Source organism: Pelobates fuscus, chromosome 9, assembly GCF_036172605.1.
Source record: "Pelobates fuscus isolate aPelFus1 chromosome 9, aPelFus1.pri, whole genome shotgun sequence".
NCBI lineage: Eukaryota > Metazoa > Chordata > Amphibia > Anura > Pelobatidae > Pelobates > Pelobates fuscus.
This window is the reverse complement of record NC_086325.1, coordinates 4,018,782-4,031,521: the sequence shown is the minus strand read 5'-3', so window position 1 is coordinate 4,031,521 and position 12,740 is coordinate 4,018,782. Positions and strand designations below refer to the sequence as shown.

At 42.7% G+C, this 12,740-nt stretch overlaps 1 protein-coding gene across 1 annotated transcript in view; it reads left to right on the top strand.

Moving 5' to 3' along the window:
- The first annotated feature begins 3,962 nt into the window (after window positions 1-3,962).
- The window catches only part of LOC134572991 (mucin-22-like), a 42,570-nt gene continuing 33,792 nt past the window's right edge, over window positions 3,963-12,740 (top strand). Inside the window, exon 1 of the mRNA XM_063432345.1 lies at window positions 3,963-4,056. Within this exon, the coding sequence (XP_063288415.1) occupies window positions 3,963-4,056 (94 nt within the window). The remainder of the gene's footprint in view (window positions 4,057-12,740) is intronic.

The window sequence follows — 12,740 nt, the reverse complement described above, 5'->3', positions numbered from 1 at the left end:
CACACCCGCCGCTCAGGGGTGGGGGCTGGTGGGGGGCAATAGCCCTCCACCCTATAGTTTAAAAGGTGGGGGGTCGGGAGGGGGAACACAGTTTTTTTTTTTTTAATAACAGTGAGCAGCCACTGGCTGCTTACTGTTTAATAGACATGCCCCTACTCGCGGTAAAGCAAGTATGGGGCACAATTTACTAATACTAAGTAATTTTTACTTAGTATTAGTAAATTTGGCTGAAAGACCAATTTAGGTCTTTCAGCCTTTTGGTAGATAACTCCCTAATACCGTGGGAATTAGGAGTTATCTACCAAGCGGCTGCAAGAGACGTTCCAAAGTCCCGAAGTGCCGAAGTTCCAAAATGCCAAAGTGCTGAATTGCCGAATTGCCGAGGTCCTGAAGTTCTGAAATTACCGAATTTCTGAAGTGTCGAAGTGCCGAAGTTCCAAAATGTCGAAGTGCCGAAGTTCCGAAGTGTCGAAGTGCTGAAGTTCCGAAGTTCCGAAGTGTCGAAGTGCCGAATTGCTGAAGTCCCGAATTGTCGAAGTCCCGAATTTCAGAATGCCGAACCGAAACTAATGTTTTTCCCATGCACATGCCTACAATGTACATATTCTCTGTTTATAATATTGTACAGCGCTGCAGAAAAGGCTTTAGTATATAAATGACAACATTAACAATTATTATATTTGTTGTTTTAAATGTGTCCAGTGGTTATTTAAATGTAGATAATGTAACAATGGGGAATGCTTCTGGTACCAGTATCAGCATATCAACGGCTTTACTTACTCTATCATTGTATAACCAGCAACGTCATTGTGTTAAGGGGATTTTACAGCTTTCGCATTAATTTTAAATTTTCTTTGAAGAAGTAATCAGAAGTATAGAGGGTGTTGCAGTGGATGTGATCTATTTGGATTTTGCCAAAGCATTTGATACAGTTCCACACAATAGGTTAGTGTTCAAACTCAGAGAAATCGGTCTAGAGGAAAATGCTTGTTCTTGGGTAGAACATTGGCTTAAAATTAGAGTACAAAGAGTTGTCGTTAATGGTACATTTTCAAGCTGGACAGAGGTGGCAAGTTGTGTCCCTCAGGGTTCTGTTTTGGGACCGCTTCTATTTAACATGCTTACAAATGATCTTGAAAAAAGCATGAAAGCCATGTATCAGTGTTTGCAGATGACACAAAACTTTGTAAAGTAATAAAATGTGAGCAGGATATTGCTTTGCTGCAGAGGGATTTAGCTAGACTAGGGGACTGGGCACTCAAATGGCAGCTGAAATTTAATGTAGAGAATGCAGAGTTATCCACCAAGGGTGGAACATGCACAGGAAACTTACACCCTAAATGTTAGTAAATTAGGGATAATAACATATCAGAGGTCTGTACAGATTTTTTAACAGCTGCTGGGTGAATATTTGCATAATATCCCTGCCATTCAGGGATATAATATTATGTGGGCTAACAGCTTCTTGATCCATGGAGAGGTCTGACTGTCATTCTGGGGACGAAGAACATTTTCCTAGTTTGTTGCAAATTAGAAAGAGCTTTAAAGTGCGTTTTGCTTTTTTTCCGATTAACAGCAAAAACATATATGAGGAAAGCTGAACTTGATGGATGCAAGTCTCTTTTCATCCTATGTAACTATGTAAATCGTGATAGATCTGATCGATGAACTCAGCGAGCAAGTTCTAGGAGGGCCACACAGTGCGAGAATACAGAAGCATTCACCTTTATATAGCAAAACTATTAAAATAGAGCAAATAAAAGAATAACTACAACATAGAATGAAAACCCCAAGGAAAAAAAATAGGCAATGATAGATTTAAATGATAGATTTATGTTCCTTTTCGTGTATTTATAGACTTGATCCATTCATTCAGTGGATATTTTTTTTTCTTTTAGGTACAGATAAGGCGTCCAACATTAATTCGAACTCCAGAAAGCTCTGACTAGAACGGGTCTGCTTTCCTTAACTACAAGTGACGGCAATGAATATCAGCCATCAAGCTCTCTTCAAAAGGTTAATCAGCCTGAAGGAGTAATACCTGCAGAAGATCTATAATATCCCGTCAATTTCAATAGGCTGGATGGACATCAAAGGCATAATGGGATTGTTCCCTGTTAATGTAAACAATGATAGAATGTAAGAATCACCTTGATTTAAACATATTTAAAAAAATTCATGAAAACTTTTTAAACGTTGGTAACTGTACTTTTTATTGGTTTAGACGTATAATTATTTTATTCAGTGCATGAATTTCAACATTTGTATCAAATATGTATTTTAATAAAACAAATGTTACAAATAATGAAAAAGGAAACAATATGTCTTGGGGATTAATTTTCATAAATTTACTTATTTTTATTCTGCACTTTCTATTGGCTATTGAAATCAAAATGATATTATTGGCTTGGATGTACAGTGAAAACGGAAACTTAACATTTACTATGAAACTATAAAAATTCACCACTAGAGGTCACCAGAATACTGTGTGCAGATATACACGACATTACTAACACACACAATGAAAACGTACCTTTTATTATACTTTATTTAAATGGCCACTAGTGATCACAAGAAACCCCTCACTTAGCGACACTGCTTAGCAGCTTGTGAGGACAAAGTCGCTGCTAGTAATATAGGGGAGAGTTGTTTTATTAATATTATTGTTATTTTATTATTTAAATAGCACCATCAATTTCTGTAGCGCTTTACAATATATGATATCAATAAATTAATCTAATAGCCAGCAAAAAACAACCACAGGTCTGTATAATTAATTACAACGTACTGCATATATTATTAAACATGTAATATTTTTCAATAAATATTTTGAAAAAACAAATAAAACTGATTTCCTCCTAGAAGTGATTAAACAAATAAAACATAGAAACATAGAAACATAGAATGTGACGGCAGATAAGAACCATTCGGCCCATCTAGTCTGCCCAGTTTTCTAAATACTTTCATTAGTCCCTGGCCTTATCTTATAGTTAGGATAGCCTTATGCCTATCCCACGCATGCTTAAACTCCTTCACTGTGTTAACCTCTACCACTTCAGCTGGAAGGCTATTCCATGCATCCACTACCCTCTCAGTAAAGTAATACTTCCTGATATTATTTTTAAACCTTTGTCCCTCTAATTTAAGACTATGTCCTCTTGTTGTGGTAGTTTTTCTTCTTTTAAATATAGTCTCCTCATTAAACAAATAAAACTGATTTCCTCCTAGAAGTGATGTAGTTGTTGCATATTAATGGCGCACATGGCTGGGGTCAGGGGTTGTGTTGTGTTGGAGACTCATTTTTTATGACGTCTGAGTGTTAATCAATCACAGGCTGTAATAATGAAAGATTATACTCATAACATCTTCTTCAGCAATTTAGAACATTAGACAAAAGTCCATTTCCTTATAATATGCAATAAGGATACTGTGAAAAGTAAACATAGTTATTTCCTCCTAAGTTCCCGTAACAGCATAGATGGGGGAATTCTTGTCTGGATGGTGGACGGGTCAATATATTGAACTTCGAGGTGAGTGGGTAACGAGTCTTTGAGTATTTGTAATAAATCTGCTGGTAGGCTTTCTTTACAGATTCCCAAAAGATCTCCTAAACCCTTGTCCCCCTCTACAAAACCCCTGCCCCTTCACAATCCCCTGTCACCCCTCTACAAAATCCCTGCACCCCTTTACAATCCGCTGTCCGCCCTCTACAAACCAACTGTCCAGCCCTTTTCAGTAGAATCCATTTGAAAAATAAACCAGTATGAGCAAGCAGAGACTCCACTCACAATTGATGAAGGTCTGCTTGCTGCTTCCCGCTGTGGACTCTGACTCCGGCCTCAATGTTCTACCCGCAGCCAATGTCAGAGCGGATTCTTCAGCTGCCTGGAATCACTGAAGGAATGCAGAGCACGTCGACATCGGTGTGGCATTAAGGGCCTGTAGGTTTACCAGCTTGAGGGATGGAGGTTGAGGCTCGTCTGGCTTCCCTCAAAGCTGCTGCTGAGCTGGATAGTGGCTGGCAACTCCGCAAGCAATACGCTCACCTCAGCCCAGGTATAGCTGCCGGTGTGGATCCCCCCTGGGTCCTTGTCCTTAGTGAGTAGTGGTCCATTGCCTTCAGCACCCCTGGGTCCCCCTGTGCCTGCAGTGTCCTGTGCTGTTGCTAGCACGGGCGATGCTTCTCTTTAAGCGGGCGTTTTGGACATGGAGCATGGCGCTGCTCACATGTGCTGGTCTGGCTCGTTGGGCTTGCACTTGAAGCAGGAAATGAGGGAAAAAAATTTGGAAAGGGAAGTTCGTGGAAATATTTTCCCTCCTGCCATAGAAGGAAGCTCCTCCGGTGGTGGAAAAGGACAGTAAGGAGTCCGAGAATGACAGGGAAAAGTACTGCTATCGAAAAATCCCCAAGATTTTGGGGGATTGGATTCGGGCATTTACTATTTTGGCTAGCGTCATGGGGGAGAAGTCTATCAGGACACTATCTGGAATGCATGTTGCACCTATGGGGGGCTGGATTGGTGGAGGTACGACAAACAGTTTAGTCAGCGGCTGGCGGTGCGACCCTCGCTGACCTGGGACCAGATGGATATAGGCCATGGCTCTCGATTATGAACCGTCCAGCGCCTCAGTAGGGCGCTTTTTCATGCTTTGGTGGGGGAACATCCTCCTCCTCAATGACCTGGGTTCGGTGCCCATATGGGATTTGGTGTCGGCCATTAAACAGGACATGGCACACATTTTAGTTCTATTTCCTGATGTATGCCTGGTTTGGACAGATGTTATCACTCGTAATTTCTTGCAGCGTGCTCGGAATCAGAGTGCCATGGAGCGCTGCTGTCGAAAATTGAATAGGAGGGTTTCTAGGTTTGTCTTAGAGGTTCAGGGGATTCCGGTTCGCCATAGGGTTTTTGAGCGGGATGCGGCCAATCTATTTCGAGGGGATGGGGTGCACTTGACGGAGGTCAGGCTTGACCTCTTTAATTGTTCTGCAGGAAGCGGTGGAAGCGGAAGGCCATGGTGTTAGGGACCAGGAACCAGACAGAGACAGAACTAGATGCAAAAACACCTTTATTAATAAATAACAAAGAAATAACCAGAAGCAAAGTCCAGGAGGCAAGCAGGGGTCAGTCACCAGAGCGGGTAGTCAGACGAGCCAGGATCAGGAGAACGGAGAGCAGCGGAGTCAGGAACAAGGCCGGAGTCAGGAACCAGGAGCAAACAGGAAACACAGGAACAAGGAGACTTCTGGGGATCAGGAAACCACGCAAGGGCAAGGAGGTTCTGGGATTTGCTGCTTAAATAGGCAGAACTGATTAGCAGCAGGGTTGATTACTATTCTCAGGTGAGTAACCGTGGCAACATACTGTCAGGATCGGGACAGGGATCCAACACGCAGAGTACAAACAGTAGCCAGATACGTATACCGGACCTTAGAATGGCCGGACTAACGTAAGTAGTACAGTATAGAATGGTCAAAGACAAGCCGAGGTCGAGGGTAACAGAAGACAGGTAAGCGAGAGACAAGCCGAATCAAGGGTAACAGAAATAAGCAGAGTAAGGTAAACAAGCCGGGTCAAAACCAAAAGGGATAATAGAATACACAAGCACTGAGTGACTAGAACAAGCTAGAACCACGACAGGGCAATGAGCTAATGAAAGAAGCTCTGTTAAATACCCTGTTCAGAGCAGTAACCACGCCTCCGAGGCGTCCTGATTGGTCCTGCAGCAATTGACTGACAGGTCGTTCCGGGGGAGTGTCCTGATGACTACTTCCTGCCTAGATGCTGTAAAAGGCAGTCACTCCCTCGCGGCCGGCCTAGCATGACCGGATAGACCGCGGGGAAGGGAGCCATCAGACCGTCTGGATGGAGGAACAGCTAAGTCTCTACCTCTTTCGGAGGGAGAGACCACAGGTACCCTGACAGTACCCCCCCTCTCAGATACGCCCACCGGGCGGAATGAACCGGGATGAGATGGGAAGCGAGAGTGATACGCCCTGCGGAGACACGGAGCATGAACATCCTCCTGAGGTACCCAACTCCTCTCCTCAGGACCATATCCCTTCCAATCAACCAGATATTGTACTCTCCCCCGGGAGATTCGAGAATCAATAATAGAGTTAACCTCATACTCCTCCTGACCCTCCACCTGAACGGAGCGAGGAAGGGCTATTGTGGAGGAAAATCTGTTACATATGAGTGGTTTCAGCAATGAAACGTGAAATGAGTTCGGGATGCGTAAGGTATTAGGAAGAGCTAAACGGTACGCAACTGGATTGATACGGCTCAGCACCCTGTAGGGTCCAATATAACGAGGAGCGAACTTCATGGAGGGCACTTTTAAACGGATGTTCCTCGTGCTCAGCCATACCCTATCACCTGGAACAAAGACCGGAGCCGCCCTTCTACGTTTATCAGCGTGTTTCTTGACCAACATAGAGTTGTGCACAAGGATTTGTCGAGTTTGATCCCACAACTTCCTCAAATTGGCAACATGAACATCAACCGACGGCACCCCCTGGGAAGGAGAATCCGAAGGAAGAATAGACGAATGAAAACCATAATTCATGAAGAAGGGGCTTGAATGAGTAGAATCGCAAACGAGATTGTTGTGTGCAAACTCCGCCCAAGGAATCAAACCGACCCAATCATCCTGGTGTTCAGAAACAAAGCATCGTAAATATTGTTCAATTTTCTGGTTGGTACGTTCAGCAGCTCCGTTAGACTGAGGATGATAGGCAGAAGAAAAGTTTAATTTAATACCAAGTTGAGAGCAGAAGGACCTCCAAAAGCGGGAAACAAATTGGGAGCCTCTGTCCGATACAATTTGAGAGGGTATCCCATGTAGGCGAAAAATCTCCTTAGCGAATATCTCTGCCAATTCGGGAGAAGACGGGAGTTTAGGCAGGGGAATGAAGTGTGCCATCTTAGTAAACCTGTCAACCACGGTGAGGATAACAGTCTGTCTTTTAGAGATAGGTAGATCGACAATAAAGTCCATGGCCAAACAGGACCATGGTTTTTCTGGAACCTCCAAGGGGTGCAGGAATCCACATGGAAGCGTATGGGGTTGTTTGGTTTTAGTACAAACTTCACATGCAGCGATGAACTCCTCAATATCCCTCCGTAAAGCAGGCCACCAGAAGTCCTTAGAGATCAATGCGTAAGTTTTGCGAATACCAGGATGTCCCGCCATCTTGCTATTATGTAAACACTGTAAAAGTTCCAGTTGAAGAGCAGGAGGAACGAAATGACGGCCCGCAGGAGTCTGTTTAGGTGCTAGATGTTGCAACTTAATGATCTCGGCCAGTAATGGAGAATGAATCCTGAGATTCGTATTAGCAATGATATTGCATTTCGGAACTATAGAAGAAAGAACTGGTTCAGGTACAGTAGAAGGTTCATATTGGCGAGATAATGCATCGGCTTTAGAGTTTTTAGAACCAGGTCTGTAAGTCAGTACATAATTGAAGTGAGTCAGGAATAAGGACCAACGAGCTTGTCTAGAGGATAAGCGCTTAGCCTCCCCAATATAGGACAAGTTTTTGTGGTCCGTCAAAATCGTAATAGGGTGTAGGGTCCCCTCCAACAAATGTCTCCACTCCTTTAAGGCTTTAATGACTGCTAACAGTTCCCTTTCCCCGATGTCATATCTGCTCTCAGGCCCAGAAAATTTCTTAGAGAAGAAACCACAAGGGTGTAACGGTTTATCCACCCCTAACCTTTGAGACAGAACAGCCCCAACTGCTGTCTCAGAGGCATCGACCTCGAGCAAGAAAGGCAGAGTCGTATCAGGATGGACTAGAATGGGAGCCGAGGCAAAAAGTTCCTTGAGAGTCTTGAAAGCACCAAGAGCTTCCTTAGACCAGAACTTAGTATCAGCCCCTTGTTTGGTCATATTGGTAATAGGCGCAATGATAGAGGAGTATCCTTTAATGAAGCGCCTATAGTAGTTGGAAAAACCAATAAACCTTTGGATAGCCTTGAGTCCTTTGGGCAAGGGCCAGTCTAAAATAGATTGGAGTTTTACAGGATCCATTTTAAAACCCTCCCCAGAAATCACGTATCCAAGAAAGTCTACCTGAGACTGATCAAAACTGCACTTCTCCAATTTGCAATATAGACCATGTTGCAGCAGCTTGTGTAATACCTTTCTGACCTGTCTATGGTGAGTCTCAATCTCCTTAGAGTGTATTAGTATGTCGTCCAGGTAAACAATAACACAATCGTGCTGAAACTCCCTAAGTACCTCATTAATCAAATCTTGAAATACTGCAGGAGCATTGCATAGTCCAAATGGCATAACAGTGTATTCGTAATGGCCATACCGGGTATTGAATGCCGTCATCCACTCGTGACCTTGCTGGATTCTCACCAAATTGTAAGCCCCTCTGAGATCTAACTTGGTGAAGATTTTGGAGCCCTTAAGACGATCAAATAACTCGGTAATCAGTGGGATAGGATAGGCATTTCTGACAGTTATTTTATTCAAGCCTCGGTAATCGATACAAGGTCTCAGCGTGCCATCCTTCTTCTTAATGAAAAAGAACTCAGCCCCGGCCGGAGAAGAAGACCTCCTGATGAATCCCTTTTCTAAATTCTCCCGAATATACTCCTCTAGAACCGAGTTTTCCTGAACAGACAAAGGATATACATGGCCCCTCGGAGGCATAGTGCCGGGTAGAAGCTTAATCTTACAGTCAAATGACCTGTGTGGAGGCAAAGAATCGGCATTCTTCTTGTCAAACACTGCCCTTAAGTCTAGGTAAAGGTCTGGTATTTGTCTTTCTGTGGACTGAGTAGGATTCTCCGGTATGTTAATATTAGCTAATGGAGAAACCTTGCACAAACACCGATCCTGGCAGCCCTGGCCCCACGAGAGTATCTCTCCTAACTCCCAATCAATAATAGGGTTATGTTTTTTCAACCATGGGTACCCCAGAACTATGGGAACGGAAGGAGACGAAATGAGCATAAGAGATAAATTCTCCACGTGTAGGATACCAACATTTAACTCAATGGGTATGGTCTCACGAAAGATAACAGGGTCTAGTAGTGGTCTACCATCTATGGCCTCAACGGCCAAAGGTGTCTCCGTTAGCTGGGATGGGAAATTGTTCTTACTAGCAAAGGCTTGGTCGATAAAATTCTCAGCAGCACCGGAATCTATCAATGCCATAGCCCTTACTACTTCCTTCCCCCAAGTTAAGGAAACTGGTAGCAGAAGCCTGTGATCTTTATAATTAGGAGTAGAGGACAAAATAGAAACACCCAAGGCCTGTCCTCTCGAGAGACTTAGGTGCGAGCGTTTCCCGTGCGGTTAGAACAGTTCGAGAGTAAATGACCCTTGGCTCCACAATGCATACACAAACCCTCTCTTCTCCTGTGCTGTCTTTCCTCCTCAGAGAGGCGGGTATACCTTATCTGCATAGGTTCAGTAAGCAAAGATATCGTGGAGTCAGGACTTGGAAAAGCGGGAGCTAACCTAAAAGAAGGTCTCTGGTTCCTCTCTCGAGTGTTTTGTCTCTCTCTTAGACGTTCATCTATACGAGAGATGAACGAAATGAAATCCTCTAAATTCTCAGGTAGTTCTCTGGTAGCAACCTCATCAAGGATTACATCAGATAGGCCATTCAAAAATACATCCATATACGCCTGCTCATTCCACTTGATTTCTGCCGCCAGAGACCTGAACTCTAGTGCATAATCCACCAGTGTTCGGTTCTCCTGTCTCAGGCGCAACAGTAATCTGGCTGCATTAACCTTTCTACCTGGAGGGTCAAATGTTCTTCTAAAAGCAACTACAAATGCGTTATAGTTATAAACTAATGGGTTATCGTTCTCCCATAGTGGGTTGGCCCATCTCAGAGCTTTCTCAATGAGTAGGGTGATAATAAATCCTACTTTTGCCCTATCTGTAGGATAAGAGCGAGGTTGCAATTCAAAGTGGATACTAATTTGGTTTAAAAAACCACGACACTTCTCTGGAGCCCCACCATAGCGTACTGGGGGGGTAATGCGAGAAGAAGCACCCACTGTGGCTACCTCTAGACCTGAACCGACAGGAGAAACAGGGGTATTACGTATCTCCTCTGGTGGGTTATTGGCACAAGCTAATAGAGCCTGTAGCGCAAGCGCCATCTGATCCATTCTGTGATCCATGGCTTCAAACCTAGGATCAGGAGCAGCCAGCTGACTGTTTGTACTTGCAGGATCCATTGGCCCTGTCGTAATGTCAGGATCGGGACAGGGATCCAACACGCAGAGTACAAACAGTAGCCAGATACGTATACCGGACCTTAGAATGGCCGGACTAACGTAAGTAGTACAGTATAGAATGGTCAAAGACAAGCCGAGGTCGAGGGTAACAGAAGACAGGTAAGCGAGAGACAAGCCGAATCAAGGGTAACAGAAATAAGCAGAGTAAGGTAAACAAGCCGGGTCAAAACCAAAAGGGATAATAGAATACACAAGCACTGAGTGACTAGAACAAGCTAGAACCACGACAGGGCAATGAGCTAATGAAAGAAGCTCTGTTAAATACCCTGTTCAGAGCAGTAACCACGCCTCCGAGGCGTCCTGATTGGTCCTGCAGCAATTGACTGACAGGTCGTTCCGGGGGAGTGTCCTGATGACTACTTCCTGCCTAGATGCTGTAAAAGGCAGTCACTCCCTCGCGGCCGGCCTAGCATGACCGGATAGACCGCGGGGAAGGGAGCCATCAGACCGTCTGGATGGAGGAACAGCTAAGTCTCTACCTCTTTCGGAGGTAGAGACCACAGGTACCCTGACACATACTGAAGGAGCTTCTCTTTAATTACAGCTGAAAACTCAGTCACTGAAAAAGGAAGGGTTGCTGTTTAAAACTGTTGTAAATTATTTAACCCAAAAGATATTGTAGCTGAATTAGCAGGTTATTATAGGAAACTGTATAATTTAACGGAAGACTCAAATATATTACAGCCTTCTGGCTCTGAAATAGATACATTTTTGGAGGAAATAGATCTTCCTAAAATTTCAGTGAGTCAACAACAGATGTTGGTGGAGCCATTTATAGAAGATGAAATAAGCAAAGCTATATTGGCTCTTCCCAAACATAAAGCACCAGGGCCAGATGGTTTTTCTAACTATTATTATATCAAAATGGAACCGATCTTGACACCATTTCTTACGAAGCTTTTTAATAGCTTTAAAACACCAAATGCGATACCGCCGGAAATGTTAGAGGCATTTATAGTAACCCTTCCTAAGCCTGGTAAACCACCAACAGAATGCGCTAACCTCAGGCCCATTTCACTCTTAAATGTAGATATAAAAATATATGCTAAAGTATTGGCATCTCGAATAAAACCGATCCTATTGGGGCTTATTTCAGAGGAGCAAGCTGGTTTTGTTTCAGGTAGACAAGTAGAGGACAATACAAGACATTATATTAATCTTATAGAATGGGCAAGTATTAATAATTATCAGGGGATTTTGCTTGCTTTGGACGCTGAAAAAGCGTTTGATCGTTTGAATTGGGGTTATATGGAGCATGTCCTCCAGAAATACAATTTTCCACAATCCTTTGTGAACAATATTATGGCATTATACTCAAAACCATCAGCGAAGGTTATGAATACTGGCTTTATATCCTCTAAATTTGAGATCTCAAATGGAACACGCCAGGGGTGCCCACTTTCCCCAATAATTTTTATAATAACCTTAGAGCCCTTGATTAGACACATAAAACAACATGCTGGTATATGTGGGTTAAATACCCCGGTTGGGGAACAAAAATTAGCTCTTTTTGCTGATGATGCACTTTTATTTGTATCAAAACCTAAAGAATCATTACCGTATTTAGTTAAACTGTTGGAAAGATTTAGTATGATCTCCTATTATAAAAATAATGTTAAAAAAACCCAGGCGTTACCGTTGGGTGTACCTAAAATGGAGATAAATCAATTAGCAGGTACTTACTCGTTCGATTGGCGCAAAGATTTTCTAACATACCTGGGCATAAAACTTACTAAAACGAGCTCTCTTTTAATTAAGCATAATCATATTCCTGTATTACATAAATTAAAAGATCAGTTAGAAAATTGGGGGACTTTGGGGACATCTTGGTTAGGGTGTGTACACACAATTAAAATGATGGCCTTACCCCATATATTTTATCTTTTTCGAACTATTCCTATGGCTGTGCCAAAAAATTTATTAAAAAAATTTCAACTTATGTTTAACTCATACATATGGAAAAAAAAACCGCCAAGGGTGGCAGCTAGGCTTACAGAGCTTCCATATCTACAAGGCGGATTGGGTATTCCTAACATTATTAAATATTATCAGGCATCTATGTTGTCCTATGCTTTGGCAGTACTTTTCCGTTTAAATTCACCAGTATGGTTAAAACTGGAACAAGCTTGCGCTAAACCCTATTTAATAGAAAAGCTTTTATGGGAGACCTTAATGAATGGGTCAATAGGCAAAAACATGCTTTCTACGACAAAATTAATGCTCTATCTTGGTCAAAATGGACTCCTAAATTGCTAAAAGGTGTAAAGCTATTAGTCTTAGCACCATTATATGTAATAAAGCACTTTATACAAGATTTAAATTTGAATACTTGGGAAAGTAATGGCATTAGTAAAGTGCATATGTTATATAATGAGGCAGGGCTCAAATCATATCCTAGTTTGCAGGCAGAGTTTGCCCTTCCGAATAAAGAGGTATTTTCGTATTTAAGGATCAAGAATT